Source organism: Colius striatus, chromosome 26, assembly GCF_028858725.1.
Source record: "Colius striatus isolate bColStr4 chromosome 26, bColStr4.1.hap1, whole genome shotgun sequence".
In the NCBI taxonomy this organism is placed as follows: domain Eukaryota; kingdom Metazoa; phylum Chordata; class Aves; order Coliiformes; family Coliidae; genus Colius; species Colius striatus.
The window spans coordinates 3212131-3240031 of record NC_084784.1 but is presented as its reverse complement, the minus strand read 5'-3'; the positions used below and the strand labels follow the sequence as shown (position 1 = coordinate 3240031).

General features: G+C 68.3%; 3 protein-coding genes across 3 annotated transcripts; 1 reads left to right on the top strand and 2 right to left on the bottom strand.

The window, feature by feature from the left end:
* Window positions 1-1010: 1010 nt before the first annotated feature.
* On the top strand, window positions 1011-16475 carry AGAP2 (ArfGAP with GTPase domain, ankyrin repeat and PH domain 2). Its single transcript, XM_062015499.1, has 18 exons — window positions 1011-1219; window positions 7720-7778; window positions 7859-7946; window positions 8475-8560; window positions 8662-8803; window positions 9013-9147; window positions 9784-9905; window positions 9992-10144; window positions 10729-10815; window positions 10900-11004; window positions 11093-11240; window positions 11316-11435; window positions 12077-12223; window positions 12755-12906; window positions 12999-13089; window positions 13989-14211; window positions 15033-15288; window positions 16019-16475. Exons 1-18 carry the CDS (start codon window positions 1060-1062, stop codon window positions 16223-16225), a joined length of 2481 nt encoding a protein of 826 aa, XP_061871483.1. The 5' UTR covers window positions 1011-1059; the 3' UTR covers window positions 16226-16475.
* Window positions 16476-17916: 1441 nt separating this feature from the next.
* On the bottom strand, window positions 17917-20017 carry LOC133627893 (glycoprotein-N-acetylgalactosamine 3-beta-galactosyltransferase 1-A-like). The gene is made up of 3 exons (XM_062015330.1): window positions 19822-20017; window positions 18703-19409; window positions 17917-18078 (listed from the first exon to the last, which is right to left on the bottom strand). Exons 1-3 carry the CDS (start codon window positions 20015-20017, stop codon window positions 17917-17919), a joined length of 1065 nt encoding a protein of 354 aa, XP_061871314.1.
* Window positions 20018-20603: 586 nt separating this feature from the next.
* OS9 (OS9 endoplasmic reticulum lectin) lies at window positions 20604-26388 on the bottom strand. Its single transcript, XM_062015487.1, has 14 exons — window positions 26221-26388; window positions 25375-25551; window positions 25232-25295; window positions 25069-25145; window positions 24852-24950; window positions 23893-24091; window positions 22690-22767; window positions 22492-22562; window positions 22350-22383; window positions 22190-22278; window positions 21827-22090; window positions 21426-21747; window positions 21211-21329; window positions 20604-20965 (listed from the first exon to the last, which is right to left on the bottom strand). Exons 1-14 carry the CDS (start codon window positions 26386-26388, stop codon window positions 20825-20827), a joined length of 1902 nt encoding a protein of 633 aa, XP_061871471.1. The 3' UTR covers window positions 20604-20824.
* Window positions 26389-27901: the final 1513 nt, after the last annotated feature.

Below are 27901 nucleotides of genomic sequence, written 5' to 3'. Positions count from 1 at the left end.
CCTACAGCCCAGCCCCGGACCTCCAGAGCGCTCCCCTGCACCCCAGTAGCCCCACTCTGACCTCTACAGACCCTCCCAGCACCTCAAGAGCTCCTGTAGCCCCCCAGCCCGGGCTCCTGTAGTCCCCCCCAAGACCCCTCTATCCCCATCTAGGGAGTCTGTGTCACTGCACACGTGTCCTTAGCGTGGCTGTGTGGCTGCACCCACGTCCCCAGCCTGCCCATGTCACTGCATGTGTGTCCTGAGCGTGTCCCTGTCACTGCAGCCGTGTCCCCAACCCATCCCTGGCTGTGTGACCCTTCCTCAGGCACCTCTCCCACCTCCCCTCTGTGTCCCCAGCACATCCCTCTCCCTTCCATGTCCCCCCATAGCACCCTCCCTCCTGTCCCCACGTCCCCATCCCAGCACCCTCCTGTCCCCACGTCCCCATCCCAGCACTCTCCTGTTGCCACATCCCCATCCCAGCAGCCTCCTGTCCCCATCCCAGCACCCTCCTGTCCCCATGTCCTCATCCCAGCACCCTCCTGTCCCCATCCTAGCACCCTCCTGTCCCCACATCGCCATCCCAGCACCCTCCTGTCCCCATCCCAGCACCCTCGTGTCCCCATCCCAGTACCCTCCTGTCCCCATCCCAGCACCCTCCTGCCCCCACGTCCCCATCCCAGCACCCTCGTGTCCCAATCCCAGCACCCTCGTGTCCCTCTCCCGTGCCCGGGGTGCGGCTGCCTTGGGCCGTTCCCCACGACGGGTCCCGACGGGTCCCGGCGTGTCCCGACGTGCCGGCAGCGGGGGCCGGGCACAGGCGCCACGTCCCCGGCGTTCCCAGGCTCTGCCCTGCGCCTGCCGGTGCCTCCCTGAGCCCCCCCCCGCCCCGGGCCCCACAGCGACCCCTCCAGCCCCACCGCGGCTTCCCCGGCCCCACGGCGCTGCCGGCGGCAGGAAGCGGGACCCGGCGCGGCCACGGCCGCGGCACCGGATGAACCGAGCGATGCCGACAGCCAGGAGGGCTGAGCCATGAGGCCGGGGCCGAGGTGGCCCCCGGCAGGTCCCTGAGGTGCCATGGGCACGGCACGGCCGCGGGCGCTGGCCGCCATCCGCGCCGAGGTGCAGCGGCACGAGGGGGCCAAGAGGCAGCTGAACCAGCTGATTGAGCTGGTGGCCGCTGTCCCCGAGCCACGGCTGAGGGTCAGGATGGCCACGGCCATCAGCAGGCTGCAAGGTACCGGCTGCGGGGACAGGGGGGGACACGGGGTGGGCAGGGGGACAGGGATGGACAGAGGGACAGGGAATGGACAGAGGGACAGGGTGGACAGGGGGACAGGAGGGTGGACAGAGGGACATGGGACAGACAGAGGGACAGGGTGGACAGAGGGACATGGGACAATGGGGACATGAGGATAGACAGAGGGATGAGAAGATGGACAGAGGGATGAGAGGATGGACAGAGGGATGGGAGGATGGACAGAGGGATGGGAGGATGGACAGAGGAACGGGGTGGACAGAGGGACACAGGGATGGACAGAGAGACATGAGACATGGGGATGGATAGAGGGAAAAGGGGATGGACAAAGGGATGGGGGACATGGGGACATGGGGATGGACAGAGGGACAGGGGAATGGATGAGGGGATGGACAGGGGGATGGACAGAGGGACAGGGGACAACGGGGACAGGAGGATGGAGAGAGGGATGGACAGAAGGACACAAGGATGGACAGAGGGACAGGGGGTGGACAGAGGGACAAGGGAGTGGATGGACGGATGATCAGAGGGAGGGAGGGACAGGCAGCTGGAGCTGGTTGGCTGGAGGGATGGGCACAGGGATGGGTGGCTGAGGGATGGACAGACGGCTGGACAGGAGCTGACCCTGCTCCTCCCAGCTGGGGGTCTCTGCCCTCCCTCCCCTCCCCTTTCCCACCCAGAAGCCCCCCCTCAAACTGTGCCCCCTGCATTGGGGGTGGCCCAGCCCCTGCCCTGCCCGCTGCCACACCAGGGCCACCCGTGCCCCCCACACACACCGTGGGGTCCCGTCTGCGGGCATGGCGGGGGGAGGGGGGTGATGTGAGACCCAGAGGGGAGATGGGGGGGGGAAGGGGGTCGTGGCCCCCCCTCGCCGGGCTCTGCCGTCGGGGTGGTTTCCGGTGCCGCTGCGGTCGCTGACGTCGGCGTTTCCTCACCTCCGGCGGTTGCTGGGGGGGACGGGACGGGACGGGGGGGCCCCTGCTGAGATGGAGGGGGGCCCTCTGTGTGTGTGGGGGGGCCTCTCTGCGGAGTGGGGGTCCTGCTGTGGGGATGGGAGCTGCTCTTCAGGGGGTCTCAATGCGTTTGGGTGGAGGGGGCGTGTCTCTCTCCCCCAAACCCCCAACCCGGTGGGGGTCCCAGATTGGCATCACGGGGGGCACAAGGTCTCAGTGCATCCCCCCTCCCCCTCCGCGCGGTGCTGAGCCCCCCCCTCGCTGCACATCCCTGTGCCCCCCCCGCCGTGCACGGGCATCTCCCCGGCGCGGTTGCCATGGCGACGAGAAGCAGGGGGATGCCGCGTTGCTAAGCACCCGTGGAGTGGTACCCAAGACAGCCCCGAGGAGGGGGAGTGGGGGGCACAGACCTCTCCCCGGACTCCCCCCCGCTGCTCCCCTGAGCTCTAGAGGGGTCACAGACCCCCCATCCCCGCGGGGAGATGGGCAGCAGAGCCTGGTGACACTGGATGTGGACTGGGCTGTACTGGGATGGGCTGAGAGGGAGCGCTGGGAGCCTGTGGGGGGGCTGTGAGGGGGTCTGACCCTTCCACCCTTCACGGGGACGGGTCGTCGGTGACACGCGTGGGGTGACAGGGAGAGACAAGGGGGGGATGGGGTCTGTGGGGGTTCAGGAGGTGCCCTCTCCCCCCTTCTCCTCCTACCCCGGCCCCCCCACACCTCAACTTCCCCGGCGCGTGCCGTGGGGGGGTCCGTGGGCGTGTTGCCGGGACGACGCTCGCGCGCGGGCTCCGTCACGAGCTCCGGGGACGTGACAGCACCCGCGGACCCCTCCCCCACCCCCCCACCCCACCCCCCCGACCCCCCCACGCGGGTGGGGGGACGGCGACACGAACGCGCGTGGCCACCGGCTCCGGGGGTCCCTCTGCCCCACGGCGCGTGGGAGTGAGGGAGGGGGGCGTGGGAAGGTGTGAGGACCCAGAGCCGCATCTGTCCCCAAGTGCCACCCCCTGTCCCGTGGCACCGCGTCCCCTCTGTTCTGAGGCCGTCCACGGGGGTCTCACGTCCCACCCCACCCTCCACCCCACGGCCCCGTGTCCCTCTGGGGGGGCTCGTGGCGGTAGGTGGGGGTGTCACAGGGGCTGAGGGGGGGACGCTGAGCGTGGAGGTGGGGACAGACTGTCCCGGCTGCCACCTCCGGGTGTCCCCGCGGGGGGGGGTTTTGGGGGACACACACAGAGCGCGTCTCCCTCCCCATCACCGGCCCCGCCGTTACCGTGGCAACGGGATGCGGCCGGTTCCTGCGCTAAAAACGCCGGAGAACGGGCGGGTTGGGGCCTGGCCCGACCCTGCGGGCCCACGGGGACCCCCCCCGCGCCCCCCCCGACCCCCTCCGCGCCCCACGGCACCGCAACTCCCCCTCACATCCCCCCCCCGGAACCCCTACGGCTGCGCTACGGGAGGGGATGGGGGGTGCGGGATGCTCTGGGGGGGTGCGGGATGCTCTGGGGGCGGGGAGGGGGGGGGATGCGTGGGGAGAGTTGTTGTATCGCGGTGCGGGGGGGGGGGGGCTCCGGTAGCTCTCGCGCCTGCCCGGTAGCTGCGGGGCCGCCGCCCGCCCCCGGCCCCGGCTCCGGGAGAGGCGCGTGGCGGCCCCGACCCCCCCCCCCCCCCCTAAAACCGGCAGCGGCGCAGGGCGCCCCCCGATACTCTCCCCCCGCCGACGAAGACGGACCCTGCCGTGAGCCCCGGGAACGGGGGGACTCGGCCATGAACCCCCCCGCCCCGTAACCCCGCATCCTCCCCCACCCCCCATCACCCCGCGCCCCTCCCTCGGTGCCCATAACCCCCCCATAACCCCCCCTCCCGAGCCCTCGAGCCCCCTACAAACCCCTCGGCCCCCCCATCAACTCCCCCGAGCCCCCCCACTCCCCCATATCCCCCCCCATATCCCCCCTCCCCAGAACCGTCTCGTTTCCCTCCTCGACCCCCCCTCCATAACCCCTTCTCTTCTTTACCCCTCCCATCTCCCCCCTCCCCAAAAAACACCCCCCCCCAACCCCCCTCCATCCCCCCACCCCCAGCGCTGGGAGCCCCCCACGATGCCCCCAGTCGCTAACCCGGGGTGGGGGTGAGTCTGAGGGGGGGGGCGGCCCCGATCCCGCCGTGGGGGGGGAGGTTGGGGGGGGGGTTGGATTTGGGAAGTGGGGGGGGGCGGCGGCGGTGCCAACCCCTCCGGGGGCGGGCGAGCGGGGCCGGCTTCGGAGAGGCAGGGCCGGGGGTGGGGACGGCGCGGAGCATCCTCCCGGTACCGGCGGCCGCGGAGCCGCTGAGGGGAGAAAAAAGGGGGGGGGGGGTTTGGGGGGGGGCCTCTACCTGCCCAGTTCGGGGTGGGGAGGGGTGGGGAGGGGTGGGGTGGGGGGGAGTTGCCCTGCCCGCACCCATGAGCAGGACCACCGGCCTCCAGCGCCGGACCACCTACCTCATCTCCCTCACCCTGGTCAAGCTCGAGTCGGTGGCCGCTCCGGGGGAAGCGGAACGTGTTGGGGGGGTCGAGGATGGACCCCCCAACCCCGGGCAGGTACCGGATTCCTCCCGCACCGAAGATCCCTCCGGTGGCAAAGCCAAAAGGCCCGAGCGGCTTTTCCAACGCCAGGACGCTCTTTGGATAAGTAGCGGCGGCTCCGGCCCCCCCCGACCCCCCGCAGCCCCCCGGCAGCCCCCGCACCCGCGGCCCCGAGCCCCCCGGCAGCGGCCATGGTGCCAACCGCCCCCGCTCGCCCCCCGCCGCCGGCCCCCCCCGCCGTGCCCCCCAAACCCGACCCGGCCTTGTTACCCCCCCAAACCCGACCCGTCTCTCTTGCCCCCCAAACCCGACTTGCCTTTGGTACCCCCCGCCGTGCCCCCCAAACCCGACCCGGCTTTGTTACCCCCAAAACCCGACCCGGCCTCGCTTCCCCTTCCCCCCGCCGTCCCCCCTAAACCCGACCCGGCCTCTTTACCCCCCGCCGTGCCCCCCAAACCCGACGGGCTCTCCTGGGGGGCCAAGGGCACCTTGGAGGCAGCCGGGGAGCGAGCCCGGGTACCCCAGGAGACCCCCCAACCCTTGGCACCCCCCAAACGGCCGCTCCTGGCTCAGGCGAGCTGGGCTCACCCCGAGATGCCCCCGGAGGGGGTCAAACCCCCCACGCACCCTCCCCCGGGCTCGTCTTCCCCGCACCCGTCCGCCGGCACCCGCCGCCTGCGCCTGACGGGCACCAAACCCTTCAAGACGGTGACCACCAGCGGTGCCAAGGTGGGGGGGCGACGCCAAGGTGGGCAAAAGCTCCCACAAACCCGCCGGCAGCCGCCTGTCGTGGCCCGAGGGCGAGAGCAAAGGGCGTCCGAAAGCCGGGGGCAAGGCGGGGGGCGAAGGGGCAGCGCGGGCACCGGCGCGGGGGCGACTGTCCCCGCACAAGGGCAAAAGCAAGACCCTGGATTACAGCGACTTACAGCCGGGCTCGGGGGGTGGGGGGTTGGTGCCGGCCCCCGCTGCCCCCCAAATGGAAACGGGGTTGAAACGGGGGCGTGAAGGGGGTCGAGCTTCCACCCGCGACCGCAAGATGCTCAAGTTCATCAGCGGCATCTTCACCAAGAGCCCCGCGGCCACCCCCACGCACCCCGCGCCCCCCTGGAGCCCCCTCGGCGACGACCCCCCGCGAGCTGCCCCCCCCCGTGAGTACCGGGATGGATGGGGGGGAGGGGGGCGGGGTTGGGTGGGTGGGAACCTCCCCTCCCCCCTCCCCACCCCCCAGTGACCTGTTGAAGGGGGGGTCGGGTGCCCACGGAGCTTGTGCCGTGCCTCAGTTTCCCTGCGTGGGGCAGAAGGAGCCGTCGGTGCCCCACGGGCTGGGGGGTGTCGGGGTGTGCTGGGGGATGTGTGAGAGGGGGGCTGTGGGAGAGATCCCCCCCCCAATGGATAGAGACACCTCTGGGTGGGCTCTTTGGCTGGGGAAGGGGGGTCCCGTGCCTCAGTTTCCCCATTGCCCGGCCGGTCCCGTGTCACATTCGTCCTTCTGTCCCCCCCTGTGCCCCCTCAGCGCCGTGGGGTGCGTGGGCCCGGGGGGGGTGGGTGGCAGCAGGGACACCCGTGGGTGGCAGCTCCGTGACTATTCAGGGGGGGGACAGGCAGCAGCGTTAACCCCGTGGTTGCCACAGACCTCGAGGGGCAGCCCAGAGCGTGGCAGGGGGGAAACTGAAACCCCCTGGAGCCCCCCACCCCAGCCTCTGCCCTGCCTCAGTTTCCCCTTCTTGTGCTGGGGGAGGTTTGGAGCCCAGAGGGGCACGTGGAGGGCACGAGCAGCGTCCTCTGTGCCATGCCACGGCCTCATGGCACCATGTCCACTGCAGCCTCATGCCCATTGTGTGTCCCAGCCTGGTGCCCATCACATCCTCGTGCCACACCAACACCCTCGTGTGCCACACACCAACAACACCCTGGTGCCGTGCCCTTGTGCCCGCCGTGTCCCCGTGGACGTGGGCAGACACCCAGCTGCCATCTCGTCCTGCACCACGTCCTCGTGGCCATCGTGTGCCCCACCGTGTCCCTGTGCCACGCTGTGCCACCGTGTCCTCGTGCCACTCCACAGCCTGGTGCCTGTTTGTGGCCTGCTGCTCGTTGTGTCTCCAATGCCGTGTCCTGGTGCCACGACACATCCTGGTGCCCATCACACCCTGGTGCCTGTTGTGTTCTGGTGCCCATCGTGTTCTGGTGCTCGTTGTGTCCTGATGCCTGTTGTGTCCTGGTGCCCATCATATCCTGGTGCTCCTTGTGTCCTGGTGCCCATCATATCCTGGTGCTCATCATATCCTGGTGCTCGTTGTGTCCTGATGCCTGTTGTGTCCTGGTGCCCGTCACATCCTGGTGCTCCTTGTGTCTTGGTGCCCGTCACATCCTGGTGCTTATCATATCCTGGTGCCTGTTGTGTCCTGGTGCCCATCACATCCTGATCTCCATGTGTCCTGGTGCCCATTGTGCCCTGGTACCTGTTGTGTCCTGGTGCCTATCACATCCTGGTGCCCATCACATCCTGGTGCCCATCGTGTCCTGGTGCCCATCACATCCTGGTGCCCATCACATCCAGATCTCCACGTGTCCTGGTGCCCATCATGTCCTGGTGCCTGTTGTGTCCTGGTGCCCATCACACCCCGGTGCTCACCGTACCCGGTTCCCCTCGTGTCCCCGTGCCACGCTCCTCCCGCCACGCCGCCTCCCGCTGTCCCCGCCGTGTCCTCGTGCCCACAGCCAGCGTGTCCCGGTGCTGCCCCGTCCCTGCCACGTGGCCTGTGCCGCCGCCCCCGCCGCGCTGTGCCGCTGCCGCTGCCGGTGCCGTTGCCTGGTGACGGCTCGTGGCCGCCCACGCCAGATGCTGGTGGTGCTGCCGCAGGGCTGGGGGTGGCTGTGCCCCCTCCCTCCCGGGCTGGGGGGTGCTGGGGGGGTGTGCTGGGGGGTGCCTGGGCACCATCCCACCCCTCTCCTCTCCGCAGAGGCGTTGGTGAACAGCCAGGAATGGACCCTGGGCCGCTCCATCCCCGAGATCCGTATGGTGGGTACCGTGGCACCGTGGCCTGTCCCCGTGTCCTCCCGTCCTCAGCGGCCCTGATGGCCCCTCTGTCCTCTCCCCAGGGCATCCTGGGCAGCAGCAAGAGTGGCAAATCAGCACTTGTCCATCGCTTCCTCACCGGCTCCTACGTGGGGCTGGAGCCCACCGAGAGTGAGTGGCCACGGGATGGGCATGGCCATGGGGATGGGCATCACCATGGACCTGAGCTTGGCCATGGAGGGGTTAAGTCATTGGGTTGGACGTGACCATGGGGATGGACAGGACCATGGGGCTGTGCATGGGCATGGGGTGTCCAAGGTCTTGGTGCTGGGCATGGCCATGGAATGGTCAAGACAATAGGGTTGGGCATGGGCATGGGGTGACCAAGGCTGTAGGGTTGGCTGTGGCCATGGGGTGGATGAGGCTATGGGATGGATGAGGCCATGGGATGGATGAGGCCATGGGGTTGGCTGTGGCCATGGTGGTGAGCATGGCCATGGGCTGGATGAGGCCGTAGGGTTGGGCATGGCCATGGGGTGTCCAAGGTCTTGGTGCTGGGCATGGCCATGGGCTGGATGAGGCCACAGGGGTTTCCAAGGCCTGAGCACGGGCACGGGGATGGGCACAGCCATGGCCCCAGTGGCTGTGGGGTCGGGCACTGCCACGGGGCTCCCCCCTGTCCCCCCTTCTCCGTGCCAGGCGGCCAGTTCAAGCGCGAGCTGACGGTGGACGGGCAGAGCCACCTCCTGCTCATCCGCGAGGAAGGGGGTGCCCCCGATGCCAAGGTCTGTGAGGGGTTGGGGGGACTGGGAGGGGGGTTGGGAGGGGCCTACCCCAGCCTGTACCCACTCCCTGACCCCCACCCCCCAAACCATATCCCCCCCAGTTTGCCAGCTGGGCCGACGCCGTCGTCTTCGTCTTCAGCCTGGAGAACGAGAGCAGCTTCGAGGAGGTGACGCGGCTGCACGCGCTGCTCAGCGCCTGCCAGGCTGCTGGGGACATGGTCCTGGCACTGGTGGGCACCCAGGGTGAGCTGGGGGTGGGCGCAGGAGCCAGGGGGAGCTGGGGAGGGGGCACAGGAGCCAGGGTGAGCTGGGGAGGGGGCACAGGACCAGCTCGGGAGGGGGCACAGGAGCCAGGGTGAGCTGGGGAGGGGGCACAGAACCAGCTCCACGTGGCTGGGGATGGCAGGGAATGACCCCCCCACCCCACCCCCCTCATTCTGCTGCCCCCCAAGACAAGATCAGCTCGTCCAGCCCGCGGGTGATCGAGGACACGAGGGCTCAGGCGCTCTGTGGGGACATGAGGCGCTGCCTCTACTACGAGACCTGCGCCACGTACGGCCTCAACGTGGACAGAGTGTTCACTGAGGGTGGGTGTCCCAGGGCTGCTGGGGGCTGGGGAAGGGCTGGGAGGGGGGTTGGTGAGCAGGAGGGACAGTGGCTGCTGGGGGTTGGGGGCTGTGGCCATGTGCAGGACATGTGGTTGGGTGGGATGGGACCTGTGGCCAGTGGCCAGTGTGGGATGGGGCCCGTGGTTGGGTGGGATGGGGCCTGTGGCTGATGGCTGAGGTGGGATGAGACTCATTGGCCAGTGGCTGAGATGGAATAGAGCCTGTAGCCAGTGGCCAGTGTGGAATGGAACCTATGGCCAGTGGCTGGGGTGAGATGGAGCCAGTGGCCAGTGTGGGATGGAGCCTGTGGCCAATGTGGGATGGAATCTGTGGCCAGGGGCTGAGGTGGGATGGAGACTATGGCCAGGGCTGGGGTGGGATGGAGTCTATGGCCAATGTGGGATGGAATCTGTGGCCAGTGACTGAGGTGGGATGGAGTCTGTGGCCAATGTGGGATGGCATCTGTGGCCAGTGACTGAGGTGGGATGGAGCCTGTGGCCAGTGGCTGGGGTGGGACAGAGCCTGTGGCCAGTGGCCAGCGTGGGATGTGGCCCCTGGCCATGTGGGCAGGCTCCCAGCACCATGCCCCTCCTGACACCAACCCTCTCTCTGCAGTGGCCCAGAAGGTCGTGGCTCTGAGGAAGCAGCAGCAGCTCGTGGCCTCCTGCAAGTCCCTGCCCAGCACCCCCAGCCACTCAACCGCATCCACCCCCTTAGGGGGCATCCACCCTGGCCAGGTACCACCCCCCCAAAGCTCTCCCCCTGCCCCATCCCCCTCCCCTGCCCACGAGCCACCGAGTGACTGACCCCACGTGTGGCCCAGGCCAGCAACGGTGGCCACACCAGCGACTACTCGTCCTCGCTGCCCTCCACCCCCAACGTCAGCCACCGGGAGCTGAGGAGCGAGACCCCGGCGGCGCTGGGCACCCCCAGCTCCCTGCACCGCGGTGCCAAGCGCCGCACCAGCCTCTTCGCCGTGAGTGGTCACCCTGGAGGGAGGAGGAGGGGGCATGTGGCACCCCAGGGTGTCCCTGGGCAAGGTGGTTGCTGTGGGGAGCATCTGGGCACCTCGGGGTGTTGTGCGCAGGGGGCAGCCACGGGGGGCATGTGGGCACCTCAGAGTGTCCCTGGGCATGGTGATTGCAGTGGGGGGCACGTCAGGGTGCCCCTGGTCAGAGGGCAGCCGTTGGGGGCACATGGGCATGTCAGGGTGTCCCTGGGCATGATGGTCCTCATGGGGGCACATGGGCACCTCAGGGTCTCTGTGGTCATGGTGGTCATCATGGGGGCACATGGGCACCTCAGGGTGTCCCTGGGCATGGTGATTGCCATGGGGGGCACATGGGCACCTCAGGGTCTCTCTGGCCATGGTGGTCATCATGGGGGGCACATGGGCACCTCAGGATCTCTCTGGTCATGGTGGTCATCATGGGGGGCACATGGGCACCTCAGGGTGTCCCTGGGCACGGTGGTTGCCGTGGGGGTACCTCAGGGTGCCCTTGGGCAAGGGGGCAGCCGTGGCAGCAGCCAGGGGTCCCCAGCCCTGCCCCCTCCCCACAGACGCGCCGTGGCAGCGACTCAGAGAAGCGCAGCCTGGACAGTCGCGGCGAGGGGCCGGGCAGCGGCAGGGCCATCCCCATCAAGCAGGTACCCGAGAGGTGTTGTCCCCACGTGCCACCATCCCCTGCTTGGCCCCTTTTCCCCTCTCACCACCTTTCCCCCGTCCCCCAGAGCTTCCTGCTGAAGCGCAGCGGCAACTCCCTCAACAAGGAGTGGAAGAAGAAATACGTGACCCTGTCCAGCAACGGGCTCCTCTTCTACCACCCCACCATCAACGTGAGCAGCCCCAGCCCCACAGAGCAGCGTGCGGGGGTGTGTGGTGTGGGGTGGACACTGGCTGAGCCCCAGCCTGTCCCTGCCGCAGGATTACATCCACAGCACCCACGGGAAGGAGATGGACCTGCTGAGGACCACGGTGAAGGTGCCGGGGAAGCGGCCGCCACGCGCCATCTCAGCCTGCGGCCCCTCTGCCAGCATCAACGGGCTGGTGAAGGACGTGCCTGAGGGCGCCTGTGAGTCCATCAGGAGAGGGCTGGGGACAGAGGGCTCTGAGGGGACCTTTGTGACACTGTGGCTTCTCCTCACAGCTGGTGCCTCGGCCGTGGCTCTCAGCCTCCCGCCGGAGCCGGGCATGAAGGGTGCGGGCAAGGGCGAGCGGTCGTTGCAGCGCTGCGCCTCGGCCTCCAGCGCCAAGCTGGGCGGCTCTGGTGAGTGTCACGGCACTGCCAGGGCTCCTGGGCACGGCCACCTGCCTGGGGCATGGCCAGGGTGTGTGTGGTGCTGGCCATAAGGGGGCTGGGGGCACTTGGTGGTCCTGGCGAGCTTGGGAATTGGTGGCTCTTGGTGGTCCTGGTGAGTCTGGGACTTGGTGGCCCTTGGTGGCCCTTGGTGGCCCTTGGTGAGCTTGGGACTTGGTGGCCCTTGGTGGCCCTGGTGAGGACCTGATGGCTTTTGGTGCTGCTGGTGACCCTGAGGATGTGGTGGTCCCTTGGTGACCCTGGTGAGCTTGGGACTTGGTGGCCCTGGTGACTGGTGGACTCAGTGGCCTTGGTGACCCCAGTGAGCCCCAATGGCCCTTGTGACACTGGTGGACTCGGTGTCCCTTGTGACACTTGATGGACTCAATGTCCCTGATGACACTGGTGGATTTGGTGGCCCTGGGGATCCCAGTGATGATGATGGACTCAATGTCCCCTGTGACTGGTGGACTCTGTGTCCCTGGTGACCCCAGTGAGCCCCAGTGGCCCTGGTGCCGCTGGTGGGCTTGGTGCCCCTGGTGCCCCTGGTTACTCGGTGCCCCTGGCTCCCTCGCTGCCCCCAGCAGCCCAGCCTGTGGCTGTCTCTGCAGACCCTGCCCCTGCCTTCGAGCCCCTCTCCAGCCCCAGCAGCTCGGGCAGGGAGCCCCCTCCCTCGCCCATGCTGGACAGGAAGAAGCACAGGAGGAAGAAGCTCATGACCCCATCCAAGACAGAGGGTTCCACTGGCCAGGCAGAAGGTGAGAGAGCCGGGGGAGGGAGGGGAGATCAATGCCCTGAGCCCCCCAGGGCCAAATCCTGCCCTTCCACCCTCCTTTGCCACGCTCAGCCCCCCACACTTGTCCCCTTCTTCGCTGTGCCACCGCCTCCCACCCCCTTGGCCCCGGGGGCTTCGCGGGCTGCTGTGTGACTGTGTCTCTCTCCCCCCTCCCCCTCTGCTGTCTCTCTGCTCTCGCTGCCCTGGGACCCTCTGAGCAGCCAAACGCAAAATGTGGAAATTAAAAAGCTTTGGTAGTTTAAGAAATATTTATAAAACAGGTAATTGTGGGGTTTGGGATGTGGCCTGACCCCCCCCCTACCTTGCACCCACCCTGCACCCACCCTGCACCCACCCTGCGCCCACCCTGCGCCCCCCCTGCGCCCTCCCAGCACAGCCGTGGGCTTGGGGAGGGGACCCTGGGCTTTGGGCTGGGGGATCCAGGGACTGGGGGTCGTGGAGGGATGTTGGAGAGGTGGGTTCTGGGCACCCACTGGGGTCTGTGGTCCCACAGAAGAGGAGAACTTTGAGTTCATCATCGTGTCCAGCACGGGGCAGACGTGGCACTTCGAGGCCGGCAGCTTCGAGGAGCGCGACGCCTGGGTTCAAGCCATCGAGAGCCAGATCCTGGCCAGCCTGCAGTGCTGTGAGAGCAGCAAGAACAAGGTAGGAGACCCTCCCAATCCCCCCTCTCCCCACACGCACACGGTGGTGGTGGTGGTCAGCAGCCCCCCTGCCCCTCACCCCGTCTCGCCCAGGCGCGCATGGACAGCCAGAGCGAAGCCGTGGCCATCCAGGCCATCAGGAACGCCCGTGGTAACTCACTCTGCGTGGACTGTGGGGCACCCAGTGAGTGTCCTGGGGGGTGAGGGGGGACCTGGGGGATGTGGGGCCACGATGGTGGGGGCATTGGTGGCCTTGGGTTACAAGGGGGGCAATAAGTCATGAGGGACCACTGGTGACAGGGTGCCGTGGAGGGGACGTTGGGTATGTGGTGCCATGGGAGGCTCACGGGACATGGGGGGCTTTGGTCATATTGGGCCATGGGGGGCTGTTGGTGTCACAGTGCCATGGCCATGGGGGGCATTGGGCAGGTGGTGCCATGGGCTATAGAGGGCCACAGACCATTGGCCACATTGGGTTGGGGGTTATGGGGGACCACGGGGTCATGGGGGGGCTGTTGGTTGGTCATATGGTGCTATGGCCATGGAGGGGGTCATGGGCTATGGGGGGCTTTGGTCACATGGTACTGTGGGTCACACTGTGCCATGGGTCACACCACACCATGGGTCACAGTGTGCCATGGGTCACTCTGAGCCATGGGCCACACTATGCCATGGGTCACACTACACCATGGGCCACTTGATGCCATGGGTCACTCTGAGCCATGGGCCACTTGATGCCATGTGTCACACCACATCATGGGCCACACTGTGCCATGGGCTACGTGATGCCACAGGTCACACTGTGCCATGGGTCACACTGTGCCATGGGTCACTTTGTGCCATGGGTCACTTTGTGCCATGGACCACACCACACCATGGGTCACACCACACCATGGGTCACTCTGTGCCATGGGCCACACCACACCATGGGTCACTGTGCCATGGGCTCACACCGTGCCATGCACCCCAAAGTGCCCCAAGTCACAGGGTGCCACGTGCAGTTGCCACACGCTGCCACGAGCCGCCCCGTACCCCCAGCGTGCTCCCCACAGCCTCTGTGTGTATCCCCCCACTCCCCTCCAGACCCCACCTGGGCCAGTTTAAACCTGGGGGCCCTGATCTGCATCGAGTGCTCGGGCATCCACCGCAACCTGGGCACCCACCTGTCCCGTGTGCGCTCCCTGGACCTGGACGACTGGCCCCGGGAGCTGACGCTGGTGCTGACGTCCATCGGCAACGCCACGGCCAACAGCATCTGGGAGCACAACCCCCAGGGCCGCTGCAAACCCACCCACGAGTCCTCACGGTGCGTGTCTGGCCCCCACAGCCCCCCCCAGAACCTCCCTGGGGCACAGGAGCCCGATGCTCTGCGGTAAAGCCACGGATGGGGTGATGGGGCCGGTGCTGAGCTCCCCAGCTGCAGAGACAGGGGAGTGTGGGATGGGGGTGAGCTGCTGGGGAGGGACCTGGCAGTGCTGGGGGGCAGCAAAGGGAATGTGGGGTCAGCAATGTGGGCAAGGAGTCAATGGCAGCCTGTGGGGCATGAAGAGAGTGTGGGCAGCAGGACCAGGGAGGTTGTGCTGCCCCTCTGCTCTGCCCTGGAGTCCTGTGTCCAGTTCTGGGCTCCTCAGCTCCAGAGGGACAGGGAAGTGCTGGAGAGAGGCCAGAGCAGGGACACCAAGATGCTGAGGGAACTGGAGCATGTTCCTTCTGAGGGAAGGCTGCAGGACCTGGGGCTGTTCAGTCTGGGGAAGAGGAGACTGAGCTCAGGGGCCCTTCTCAGTGCTGCTCAGTCGCTAAAGGAGGATGGATGGGGCCAGGCTTTGTGCTGGGGTGGCCAGTGGCAGGACAAGGGGTGATGGGCACAGACTGGGACACAGCAAGTGCCCCTGGCCCAGGAGGAGCAAGTCCTTTGGTGCTGAGCTGAGGGAGCCCTGGCCCAGGCTGCCCAGGGAGGGTGTGGAGGCTCCTTCTCAGGAGGTTCCCAACCCCCCTGGACACGTTCCTGTGCCCCCTGAGCCAGGGGAAGCTGCTGGAGCAGGGGGTTGTGGCTTGGGCAGCTCTGCAGGACCCTTCCCACCCCTCAGCCCCGTGTGATTCCCTGATGCCCCCCACCCCTCACCCCAGGGAGGAGCGGGAGTCGTGGATCAGAGCCAAGTACGAGCAGAGGCTGTTCCTGGCCCCGCTGCCGGCGGCCGAGGCCCCGCTGGGCGAGCGGCTGCTGAGCGCGGTGCAGGACAAGGACCTGGAGCTGGTGCTGCTGCTGCTGGCCCACAGCAGGAAGGAGCAGCTCAACGTCAGCAGCGGCGACAGGGAGCGACGCACGGCCCTGCACGTGGCCTGCGACATGGCCCTCGTGGTCATCACCCAGCTGCTGGTGTGGGTACGTCCTGGGACGTGGCACGGCCATGGGGGGGACAGGGTGGCCATCGGGGGCTGTGGGGTGGCCATGCAGGGTGTGGACGTGGCCATGGGGGGCATGGGGTGGCCATGGGGGTGACAGGGTGGCCATGGGGTGACAGGGTGGCCATGCAGGATGTGGAGTGGCCATGGGGGGCATGGGGTGGCCATGGGGGTGACAGGGTGGCCATGGGGTGACAGGGTGGCCATGCAGGGTGTGGAGTGGCCATGGGGAGCATGGGGTGCCCATGGGGTGACAGGGTGGCCATGGGGGCTGTGGCAGGGGTATGGGGCATGTGGCATGGGCAGAGGGCAGGTGGCACGGTCATGGGGGTGGAAGGGTGGCCATGGGGGACTGAGTGGTGGTCGTGGGGGTGACAGGGTGGCCATACAGGGTGTGGGGTGGCCATGGGGAGCGTGGGGTGGCCATGGGGTGACAGGGTGACCATGGAGGGCTATGGGGTGGCACAGCCCAGGGGGGTCTGACCCATCCTGTGGGGATCAGACAAAGCTGGGGGGGTCTGACACAGCTCATGGGGGTCTCACACAGCCCGGGGGGCTCTGTCCCACCCTGTGGGACTCTGACCCACCCCGTGGGGGTCTGTCCTGTCCTGTGGGGCTCTGACCTATCCGGGGGGCTCTGACCCACCCCGTGGGGGTCTGTCCCGTGCCGTGGGGCTCTGACCCGCCCCGTGGGGGTCTGTGTCCCGCAGTACGGCGCGGACGTGCGGGCTCGGGACGGGCAGGGTCGCACCGCGCTGTTTTACGCCCGTCGCGCCGGGAGCCGCGAGTGCAGCGACATCCTGACCCAACACGGTTGCCCCGCGGAGCCCCCCGCTAGCCCGGCCACCCCCGGCCCCCGCCGCAAGAGCAGCTGCGCCAGCCTGGGCCCCTGCCAGCCCCGCAGCGCCCTGGTATAGCCGGCCGGGGCACCCCCAAAGCCCCCCCAAAGCCTCCCCGACGCCCCCCTCCCCAGCCCGGACTGCGGCGGGGGGACCGGTTGTATTTTTGATGCTCTTATTTATTATCCAGCCCCTCACCGGGGGCTTCTCTGCTCCTGCTCCCCCCCCTCTGCCCCCCTCCCCACGCCCCCTGCGCCGTGCCCGGGGGGAGGGTCTCAGGGGAAGGGGGGGGGGTCGCAGGGGGGTGGGGACATTTGGCTCCCTCCTGCCCAACCAGGGTGGCCACAACGGGGCTACCGACCCGGTGCCGTGGCCACTGATCCCCGTGTCACCCCCCCCCACCGTCCCCTCCCGACGTGACACCCCCTCCCCAGCACGGGGGCAGACGCCCCCCAACACCCCTCCCATCACTCCGTGGCACCCCCCACACATCACCCCACCGTGTCACCCTCCCCACGACACCCCCCCTTTGCCCCTCTCCCAGTCATAACCCCCCCTCTTTGCCCCCCCCCAGCCACGACCCCCCATTTTGCCCTCCCCCCCTGCCCCCTCCCCAGGCACAGCCTCTGTGGCAGGAGCAGAGCAGCCCCCCCCATCCCTCCCCGACCCCCCCCCCCTTTTCTACAACAACCTTTTGTACGCCCCCCAACCCCACCCCGCCGTGTCCTGACCCCCCCCTCACCCCCCACCCCCCGTCCCCCCCTTTTCTTGGCGTCCCGCTTTAATTTATTGCTTCGTTCAGCGTTGGGATGGAGCCCCCCCCCCTTCCAGCCCCCCTCACCAACGCCGCGGTGCCTGGGGGGGGTGAGGTGGGGTGATGGGGGTGGGGATCTGCCAGCGGGACCCCCCCCCACGGCTACAGACCCCCCCTCATGAATGTAAGACCCCCCCTCACCCCGTGCTGTGACGCCCCACTGCACCCCTCCACCCATCTCCCCTTCCCCCAGCGCTGTGGGGCTGAGCCGGGGTTTGTTGGGGGGGGTCGTGGGGGTGGGTGGGGGTCGGGGCGGGGGGGGGTCGGGCCGTGTACAGTGTTTTCATCTCTCGGGTTGTAACTGTCGGTACGTGACAATGTGGGATCTGACGCTGTGAGTGCGGCTGCTCCTTCCTGGGGGCGGGGGGCTTGGGGGTGGTGAGTTGGGGTCCTCCTCCCATCCCCTCGTGTCCCTCCTCCACCTTCCCCAGTGGCCTCGTGTCTCCTCCCACCTCCACGCCCCCCCCGTCGTGTCCCATCCCCTGCTCATCCCCCCCCTCCCCCATCCCCCCCCCAACGGATCAGGGTCATACAATTCCGGCAAATCTCATTAGTGGCCGCTAATTAGGGCGGGGTGGGTCCAGCTGGAAGGAGGGAGGGGGCCACAGAAGGAGGGGGGTCCTTGGGGTATTTGGAGGCTCTGAGGCAGCAATGGGGTGATAAATGGGGAGGGGGGGGCAATAGCTGTGGGGGGGGTGATTGACGGGGGAGTGATAGATGGGGGTTCCCCTTCCCCACCCCACAGACCCCACCCCATCCCTTTACCCCAGTGTCTCCCTTCCCCCCCCACAAAAGGACCCCTCCCCTAAATCATGTACCACAGGGGGGTTGGGGGGTCCCTGTGGCATTCCAGCCTGGGCTGGGAATCCCTTCACCCGTGGGGCAACCAAACCATCCCCAGTGGCCACTGACCACCCCTCCCCGGGGAGCTGTGGGGTGGGGGGCGCGGGGAGGGTCAGGGGAGGGTGCTGTTGAGGGGGAGGGGCGGGAGGAGGGGCTGGTAACGGGGCCGGTAGCCGTAGGGGCGCAGGCGGTGGGTCAGGAACTCCAACACGTGCATCTCCTCCCCGGCCACGTAGTGGAAGGACACGGCGAGATCTGAGCAGCACCCGGGGCCCTGGGGTACAGACGGGGGGGTGGGGGCAAGCTGGGGACCCCCCAAAGCCAGGGGTGCCACGGGGTGGCTTTGGGGAGGGGGCTGGAGGGGGTTTCTCCTCCCCTACCCCTGAGCCTGTGGCTGTGGGTGGCTGAGGGGGGAGAGTGGGATTGGGGAGGGGGGGTCAGAACGTGGATATGAACGTGGGGGACTCTGTGGTAATGTGGGAGGGGGCACAGCTGGGGGGGGACACTGGGGACACGCCTGAGGGACAGTGGCCACACATGGATGGGACCCCATGGCCACGTCTGGGGACTGCAAAGGGTGGTGCCACGGCAGAGGGACCCTGTGGCCATCACCTATGGGGTCAGGGTGGCCATGGGGGCCTTGTGGCTACCAACTGTGTGGACATGGTGGCCATGAGCTACTGGGGACCCTGTGGCCATCAGCTATGGGGTCAAGGTGGCCACAAGATGCTGGGGACCTCGTGGCCATCCCTGCTGAGCTGCTGCAGCCACTCCAGCCCCAGGAGGACCATCCCAGCCCTGTGAGGAGCCCCGTGGCCACACAAGCCCAGTGGCCACCCACACAACACCGTGGCCACCTCACAACCCCCCCCTCTGCCAGTCACCCCCACCAACCCACCTCCACCACAGGGTAGTAGGAGTAACTCCAGTACCAGAAGCTTTGTGGCAGCCTCTGGCTCAGGTGGGTTTCGGGTGTGAAGGGGTGAAAAGTCTCCCGGCCCAACGTGTCCCTCGAGTCCACGGCTTCCACCCCCAGCTCCTGCAGGCACTGGCCCAGGGCCACGTCCTCCACTGGGCTACTGTGGCCACAGGCACCAGTAGCCAAAGCTGCCACGAACCTCCTGAGGGCTTCTCTGCTGAGCACGTACCCAGCACCCCCACTCATGTAACCCTGAGCCACGAAGGGTCTGAAGCGCTTCCCCACGTACAGGGGCCGGTGGGGGGGGTGTGTGGCCAGTAACCAGCGCAGGTTGGCCACCACCACAAAGGTGTCGTCGTCTGCTTTGAGGAACCAGTCGGCATCGGCCCAGTGGTGCTGCTGGATGTACTGGAAAGCCCGGATGGTTCTCCAGTAGAGCTGCTGCCGGCCGTCGGGTACCGGCAGAGCCACAACCGGGAGCCCCCCGAGCGGGACCCCCCCGGAGCTGGGCTCTGAGCTCATCACCAAGGCGACGTTGCAGTGACGAGCCCAAGTGGCCACCACGTGCCTGGCTTGAGAGTCCAAGGTGCGGGGACCCGTCATCACCCAGCACAGGACGCGCACCCGCTGGAACAGCTCCCGCGCCAGCCCGGCATCCGCGCCTGGCACCGACGGGAGGGGACGCGCTGGCTACGCTGGGGAGCACCCCGGTAGCCACCTCTAACACCAACATCCCAGTAGCCGCCCGCAGCTGGGGGGTGGCTCTCCGCCCCTCCCATCCCAGTAGCCACCCCCAACATCCCGGTAGCCACCCGCAGCTAGGGGGTGGCTCTCAGCTCATTCCATCCCAGTAGCCACCCCTAACATCCCAGTAGCCACTCGCAGCTGGGAGGTGGCTCTCAGCCTCTCCCATCCCAGTAGCCACCCCTCTCATCCCAGTAGCCACCCCTAGCAACCCGGTAGCCACTCGCAGTTAGGGGGTGGCTCTCAGCTCATTCCATCCCAGTAGCCACCCCTAACACCCCAGTAGCCACCCCCAACACCCCGGTAGCCACCCGCAGCTGGGGGGTGGCTCTCAGCCCCCGCCCCGTCACGCACCTGCAGAGTCCTCCGGGGCCACGCCGTAGAGAGCGGGGTCCCGGGCTGTGCCGAGGGGGTCGGTGGGTGCGGGGGGGTCCCGGCCAGGCTGGGGGGGGCCGGGCCAGGGCAGCTGGAACCCGCGGAGCAGGAGTAAAGTGGCGGCGAAGCCCACGACGACCCCCGCGTGGAAGGGTTTGGGGCACGGCAGCGGCATCGTGCCGCGGGGCCAGGGCTCGGCGGGGGGGGGCTCCGCGTGAGGGGGGGGCTCAGCATGACCCGCCCCCCCAGTGACGCGTGTGACTCCCCCCAGTCTCATCAACTGTCACGAGGGGACGGAGCCCACGCGGGGGGGCGAGGACTCACCCGGGACCCCCCCCACGGGGATTTGGGGGGCACGGAGGGGGTGACGCGGATTAAAAGGGGGGGGGGGAGCGCGGGGGGATGACGCGGGACGAGGTGGGGGGGTCGCGATCGACGCTCTGCTGCGCCCTCATCTTGAGGGGGGGGTTGGGGGTCCCTGGTGTCGCTCAGTCCCTGGCTGGGGGTTGGTTTGGGGGGTCCCGGGGGGTCTCGTTGGGGGTGGGGGGGGCGGGTCGCGATGTCCCGCCGCCGTGACACCGCCCCGGAGCCACGCCCCCTGCGCTCCTATTGGCCAAGAGCGGGCGAGCCCCCTCCCCGCCCTCGTTCTGATTGGCTGCCGCCATGCCATGGCCCCGCCCCTTTGCCAAGAGCCCGGGGGGGCGCTCCTGGACGGGTCCAACTGATTTTTGGGGGGGGGGAACAGAAGCCACACGGACACATTGGGGGGGCTCCCACGGTTTATTGGTAAAAGGGGGGAGCCCGACGACCCCCCAACATCTCACTATGAGAGAACGACCCGACTCCCCCCCCAGGGGGCAAATGGCTCCAGTGGCAACAACGGGACCCTCCCCAAAAATACACCCCCCCCCCCCCCCCCGAAACAGTCCAAGCTTCCCCTGTAAGGAGTAGGGGGCGGTAAGTCCCTGCAGAGGGGGTGGGATCAGAGCTCGGGGTCATCAGAGTCGCTGTGGGCAGAGGGGGGGTCCCCATGGGGGTGTCCCCCCCTCCAAACGAAGCGATAATTCTCCTCCAGGGCTTGTGCCCGCTGCCGCTCGCGCTGGGCCTCCTCCGTGCCCTGCACCTGCGGGGGACACGCTCAGGGGGGCACGGGGGGCACTGGGGAACCCACACCCCCCTTATTTTTTCCACTCTCCCACCTTAGGTTCCTGTTCCAGCCCCCATTTCTCTCCCTCCTCATTCCTCAGTGCCCCCCCCATTCCCACCCCCCGTGCCTCAGTTTCCCCCCCGTGCCTCGGTTTCCCCCCGTGCCTCGGTTTCCCCCCCCGTGCCTCGGTTTCCCCCCCCCCGTGCCTCGGTTTCCCTCACCAGGATGCTGAGGAAGATCTCCTTCAGGCTCCTGCTGTCCTCCTCCGACAGCCAGCGCCCTTCCTCCTCCTCCTCCTCCTCGGCCCCTCCTGGCGTCATGATCTTGATCTCGATTTTCCCTGCAGGGAGGTGGGTTGGGGGGGGGTTGAGAAGGAGCAAAAGGGGGGGTACAGAGCCCCCCCTCAGCCCCCCAGTGTCCCCCCCCTCAGCCCTACCTTCAGCCCTCAGCCCTTCCTTGGCCAGCAGCTCCCGCACTTGGCTCTCCAGGGGCTGCCCCCGGGGCGGGCTCTGGGAGGAGGGGGCGGGGTCTCGCTGCCGGTTCCCACCGGGCCCGATCTTGCTGAGCCTCACCCTCAACCTCCCGTCGCTGCTCTTCCTCCCAGCCCCCCCCTCCTCCTCTTCCTCCTCCTCCTCTTTGCCCGCCCCGGGCCCATCCAGCTTCTCCATCAGCCGGTCCAAGGTTGACGCCAACGCCGTGGTGGCCCGGCCTCGGTCCAGCTCCCCCTTCAGCCCCTCTGGCTCCAGCTCCTCCTCCACCTGTGGGTCACAGTGAGTTTGGGGGGTGTTTGGGGGTCACCTCGTGCCCCCCTCCCCAAGTCCCTGTGCCCCCCACAACCTCGTTGATGATGTTGTCAAACTCCTTCTCCATCTCGCTCTTCACCTCCTCCTTCAGCTGAGCCACCTGTGCCCGGGGCAGCAGAACGGCCTCCAGCTCCTTCTCAAAGCCCCTCAGCAGCTCCCCGGTCTCTTCATCCTCCTCTTCCTCCTCCTCTTCCTCCCTCCCACCCACTACAGGCTCCTCAGAAACCGGGGGGGTGGGAGCAACCTTTGCTGCTGCTTCTTCCCCCCTCTCTTCCTCCTCCTCCTCCTCCTTCTTGGCCTGGAGGCAGAGGGAAGGCGACTGAGCTGATGGGGAAACTGAGGCAGGGGAAGGGTGGGGGGCACGTTGAGGGGGGTTGGCATGGGGGGTCGGCATCACCTTCTTGGTGCTCTCCTTCAGCTCCTCGATGAACTGCAGCAGGTCCCTGGGACTCCTGATCACTTTGAAGTGGATTTTCTTCCGTGGATCTGCCACAGTGGGGGCACAATGAGGGCACAGCGGGCACAGGGGGCACATCAGCCCCTCCCCTGGCACTCACCAGCCCCCTGGGGCGACAGGGACAGCTCCTCTGCCTGTGGGATGGAGAAGAGGGTGATGGGGGGTGGGCTGTGGGGTGACACCCCCTCCCTGGCCCCCTGTGCCCTCACTGGTGGGCACTGGGGTGGCCACTGAGGACTCACCCTGGCACTGGTGTGTTGGCCACCAGCTCTGTCAGTCGCCTCGAGCTGCTGGGCTGGCTCTGGGGGATCCCCTGGGCACAGAGAGGGGTGGGTGGCAGCGGGCAGGGGGCAAGCAGCCCCAGGGGAGGGGGTGGGGAGGGACATGGGCAGCAGTGCCACCGCGGGGGGGGGGGGGGGGGGCAGTGCCAGGGGCTGTACCGTTGCCAGGGGCTGTGGGGGCAGCCTCGGGGGGCTCTGGGGGGGTCTCAGGGTCCTTCTGTTGCAGCTGGGGGTCAGCTGAGGGGGACAGGGGTCACCCCCTGGGTCACCCTCATGTCACTCCATGTCACCTTTCCACCACCCCCTCATCACCCCCCTGTGCCACCCCCTGTGACCCCCTTGTGCCACCCCACATCACCCCCTGTGCCACCCCACCCCACCCTCTGCATGACCCCCTGTGCCACCACCCATCACCCCTCTGTGACCCCCTTATGCCACTCCACATCACCCTTTGTGGCATCCCCCTCTTACCCCCTTGTGCCACCCCACATCACCTCCTACATCACCCCTTGTGCCACCCCATATCACCTCCCTGTGCCACCCCCTGCATCACCCCCCGTGCCACCCCACATCACCTCCTACATCACCCCCTTGTTCCACCCCCCATCACCCCCCTGCATCACCCCACATCACTCCTGTGTCATACCTGTGCCACCCCACGTCACCCCCTGCATCACCCCCCTGTGTCACCATCCATCACCCTGTGCCACCCCCCTGTGCCACTCCACATCACCTCCTACATCACCTCTTGTGCCACCTCCCTTTCACCCCGTGCCAGCCCCCATCACCCCCTGCATCATCCCCTGTGCCACCCCACATCACCTCCCTATGCCACCCCCTGCATCACCCCCCTGTGCCACCCCCCGTGCCACTCCACATCACCTCCTACATCACCCCTTGTGCCACCTCCCTTTCACCATCTGTGCCACCTCCCTTTCACCCTCTGTGCCACCTCACATCACCCCCTGCATCATCCCCTGTGCCACCCCACATCACCTCCCTGTGCCACCCCCTGCATCACCCCCGTGTCACCCCTGTGCCACCTCCCTTTCACCTCCTACATCACCTCTTGTGCCACCTCCCTTTCACCCCGTGCCACCCCCACATCACCCCCCTGCATCACCCCACATCACTCCTGTGTCATACCTGTGCCACCCCACATCACCCCCTGCATCATCACCCTGCGCCACCCCCCTGTGCCACTCCACATCACCTCCTACATCACCTCTTGTGCCACCTCCCTTTCACCCCGTGCCACCCCCCATCACCCCCTGCATCATCCCCTGTGCCACCGCCTGCATCCCCCCCCGTGCCCCCCCAGCAGCCCCGTGTGCCCGCGCCGTGCCCCCGCCGTGCGCTCACCGGCGCGGCGCCGCAGGAACTGGCCGTACTGCGCAGGGCTGAGCGCGGGCTGGCAGCGGATTTGCTGCGCGCTGGGGGCGGGCGGGCGCAGCGCCGGGTGCCGGCACAGCCGCGCCGTGTGCACCGTCAGCACGTAGCGACACGACTGCGGCTCGTCCACACGCGCCAGGTAATCGCCGCTGCCCTCCTCGCACAGGAACTGCGGGGCAAGGCGGGAGGGGGAGGGCACAGTGCCCAAACCGAGCCGTGGGCACGGGGCACAGCGCCCACGACACCCCCTGCAGCCACAGCACCCCCTGCACGGCCACAGCACCCCCTGCACGGCTGTGGGCACGGGGCACAGCACCACCTGCATGCCCACAGCACCCCCTGCACGGCTGTGGGCACGGGGCACAGCACCCACAGCACCACCTGCATGCCCACAGCACCCCCTGCACGGCCACGGCACCCCCTGCAGCCACAGCACCCCCTGCACGGCCGTGGGCACAGGGCACAGGGCACAGCACCACCTGCATGCCCACAGCACCCCCTGCACGGCCACAGCACCCCCTGCATGGTCATGGAACACCCTGCACAGCCATGGCACCCACTCCATGACCACAGCACCCACCCCCTGCATGGCCATAGGACCCTCTCTGCAGCCATGGCACCCCCTGCAAGGCTGTGGCACTCACTGCAAGGCCACAGGACCCCCTGCATGGCCATGGCACCCCTGCAAGCCCCTGGCATCCCCTTCACAGTCTGGCACCCTCCCCATGGTCATCTCACTTTCTCCATGCCCATATCACCACCTCCAGAAGCCATGGCACCCTCTCCATGGCCATGGCACACTTTCCATGCCCACCTCACCCCCTGCATGGCCATGGCACACTCTCCATGCCCATCTCAGCCCCTCCACGGCCTTGTCCATCCTCCCTGGCCACCACCTTCTCTGTGCCCATCTCACCCCCCTTCCTCACCCTCACTTCAGCCTCCCTGGCCCTGCCCGTCAGGTCGCAGCGGGAGCCGTTGCCGTAGCTCTGGCTGTGGTAACGCTTCAGCCTGTGCTGCTTGGAGGCCTGAGAGAGGGGGGAAAGATGGAGACCCCCAAAGCCCCCTCAGGGGAGTGGTTTTTTGGGGGGGTACACCCACAGAAGCAGTGACCCCAAGCTGTGGGGCAGGGAGGGGGGCACAAACCTTGGCAGCTTCATCATCCCAGTCAAACGCCGACTGGTAGTAACCGAGGAAGAGGATGTCACCTTTGACCTCTGAGTCTGGGAGGGGGAAAGGGGGGGTGGGAGTTACATGGGGGGGGTCTGGAGGGGGGAATCACACATTGGGGAACCCCCCAAACTCTCACCTTCCACGTGGTACTGCTGGATGTGCCTCCCGTAGCAGAACTCGTATGTCCACCAGTCCTTGGTCTGAAACATGGGGGGAACTGGGTGAGGTTGGAGATAACGGGGTGACCCCCCCCCAAATTGTGTCCCTCCCCCTCCAGACCTTGACGAGGCAGGGGGCGGCCGCCATGGGCCGCAGCAGCTCGCTGACACCGGAGCCGTTGTAGAGCGGCGGCGGCTCGTCGGGGCCGGGCCGGGGGCGGAGCGCGGCGGGCGGCAGCCGACACTCGTAACGCTGCCGGAACCGCGACGCCACGGTCACCACGTCCGAGCTCTGCTGCTGCGGGGCCGGGGGCTGTCAGAGACCGCCCCCCGCAACCTTCCCCTCCCCTCGCTCCGCTCCGCCAGCAACAGCAGCCCGGAGCCCCCCACCTCGGATCCCGCGGGGATCCCCCCAGAGCCCTGGACCCAGCGCCGATGCCCCGGCTGGGATTGACTCCCTCGGGACCCGCCCCTCGCCGTGGGACCCCCCCCCACTCCCCGGGACTCTCTCCCCGTTGGATCCCCGTGAGACATCCCCCGCCCCAGGACCCCCCCTTGCGCCGTGGGACCCCCCCTCGGGGACCCCCTCCATGGGACCCGCCCGTCCCTTCTTCCGCAGCCCCGGGGGTAACGGGCCCCGCGCTCATCGGCCCCGGCGAAGGGGTTTCGCTCGGAGCGAGCCCGCACCGAGAGCTACCGGCCGGTACCGGGGGAGGTCTGGGGGGGGGAGGGGTCGCTGTCACCCCGGGACGCCCCAAAACCGCCGCAGTCCCGGATCCGCTCGGGAGAGGGACGGGACCCCCCGCACCCGCCGCGTACAGCGCCGGGGACCCCCGCACGGGGTTGACACCTCCCGTACAGCCCCGGTGACCCCTCCTGAGGCTGAAACCTCCCGGTAACCGGGACCACCCCCCCCCCCCAGGGCCCCGCCCCCGCTGCCCCGGTGCCGTTGCCCGGTGTTTCCCACCTGCCCGGCCAGGACGGGCTCGGCCAGGATCTCGAGCCCGTACTTGAGGTCGCTGAGCTCCTGCAGGTCCAGGGTCGCGCTGGCCCCCGGCAGCGGCCGCCCCGGGCCCAGCAGCGCCAGCACCGCCAGCAGCACCGGCCGCGGCCCCGAGCCCCGCCGCGCCGCCATCTTACCGCCGCCGCCGCTTCCGCCCCGCCGCCTTCCCGCTTCCTTCCCGCCCACCGCAGGAGCCGCGAGGCGATTGGTCCGTCTCCTTGTCCATCAGCGAGTCGCGGCTTCTGATTGGTGAGCACCCTCCGGTAGGGCCGCGGAGGTTGAGGCCGTTGTGGGCGGGAGGCGGGTGGTCACCGTCAGCGGAAGCGGATTGGCTGAGTCAGCTGAAGCAGCGGCCAATGGCGAGGCGACGCGCCGCTGACATCACGCCGCGCTCTCCCATTGGTCGAGCCGGATGCAGGAGATTCTGGCGCCCTGATTGGTGGAGAGAGACGGAGCATCCCCGGGGGGGGGGGCGGGCGGGGTGGGGAGGGGACGGGACGGGGGGTGGTCGGGGGATTGTCACGTGATTACCGGAGCCGGCAGGAGGGGGCTCGGCCCCGCTCCAGGGTGAGACCCCCTCGGGCCCCTCCATCTCCCCCCCGCCCCCGAGACCCCAACCCCGGGCTCAGACATTCCCGCCCCTCCCATCTCCCACCGCCCTCCCCTCCCCAGGCGACCCCCGATGTGTGTATGTTCCCCCCAAACCTCCTCCAGCACCCCACCGCGACCCCCCAACTCCTCGATCATCCTCAAGAAGCCCCTCAGAAACACCTCCCAGCCCCCCCCAAACCCTCAGCCAACCCCCCCAGCGCCCCGCATCCTCTCAGCCCCACCCCCCCGAGCTCCTCACCCATCCCCCCCAACTCGTAGCCCCCAAACCCAGCCCCCCCCCATTCAATGGGGCCATTGTCCGACCCACGCGTGGGCACAACGCCCGGGCTGTGACAACCGGAGCCTCCGCCGCGCCGTGGGGGGCGGAGAAGTGTGTGTGGGGGGCTGATCCCCGGTCGAGACCGTCGCGACCCTCTCCAGACGGTGACACCGCGGCCGCCCCCTCCCCGCTTTGTGTGTGTGCCCCGTGTTCCCCCCCACCCCGCAGCTCCCCCCGCCCCTCCCGGGGCTGCGGCGCTGCCGTTCCCGACCGGGGCCACCGGGGGCGCCCTGACCCCCTCCCCCCAGCTGCCGGTGCCGGTGCGGCCGCGGAGCGCCGGGACCCGCCGGCGGACTCAGGTAGGACCGGAGACCCTCCCCTCGTCCATCCTCCCCGCCCTTCCTTGTCGCGACATGTCGCGGCGGGGAACGGCACCTGCTACCCCCCTCCGAACCCCCGGTAACGGCCCCCCCCGCAATCCCGCAGCCTCCAGATTCCTCCTTCCCCGCGTCTCCCTCCCTGCTCCATCCTTATCCCCCCCCGCACCCCGGAGGACCCCCAAAACTTACCCTTCCCCCCCTTTACCGCTCCTCATCCTTGGCCTCGGCCTCCCGGGGGGAGGGGAACCCTATTTGCAGCCCGGAGTGGGGGGTCTGTGGGATGTCTGGGTGCTCCCTCTGCCTCAGGGACCCCCCCCCCGACGCTGTCGTCGTGTCCCCAGGCCGGTGTCGTGGGGGGCAGAGCCATGAGCGTGGGCTGAGCCCCGAGGCCCCC

Excerpts from the sequence above, each read along its gene's own strand:
- AGAP2 (XM_062015499.1), top strand. The coding sequence starts at position 1,060 with ATGGGCACGGCACGGCCGCGGGCGCTGGCCGCCATCCGCGCCGAGGTG. Across the intron at positions 7,779-7,858 it reads CCATCCCCGAGATCCGTATG|GGCATCCTGGGCAGCAGCAA; the intron begins GTGGGTACCGTG and ends TCCTCTCCCCAG. Across the intron at positions 11,436-12,076 it reads CGCCAAGCTGGGCGGCTCTG|ACCCTGCCCCTGCCTTCGAG; the intron begins GTGAGTGTCACG and ends CTGTCTCTGCAG.
- LOC133627893 (XM_062015330.1), bottom strand. The coding sequence starts at position 20,017 with ATGCCGCTGCCGTGCCCCAAACCCTTCCACGCGGGGGTCGTCGTGGGC. Across the intron at positions 19,410-19,821 it reads GGCCCCGGAGGACTCTGCAG|CGCGTCCCCTCCCGTCGGTG; the intron begins GTGCGTGACGGG and ends CAGCGTAGCCAG. Across the intron at positions 18,079-18,702 it reads CCTACTACCCTGTGGTGGAG|GGCCCCGGGTGCTGCTCAGA; the intron begins GTGGGTTGGTGG and ends TCTGTACCCCAG.
- OS9 (XM_062015487.1), bottom strand. The coding sequence starts at position 26,388 with ATGGCGGCGCGGCGGGGCTCGGGGCCGCGGCCGGTGCTGCTGGCGGTG. Across the intron at positions 25,552-26,220 it reads AGCCCGTCCTGGCCGGGCAG|CAGCAGAGCTCGGACGTGGT; the intron begins GTGGGAAACACC and ends CCGGCCCCGCAG. Across the intron at positions 20,966-21,210 it reads AGATCTTCCTCAGCATCCTG|GTGCAGGGCACGGAGGAGGC; the intron begins GTGAGGGAAACC and ends TGTCCCCCGCAG.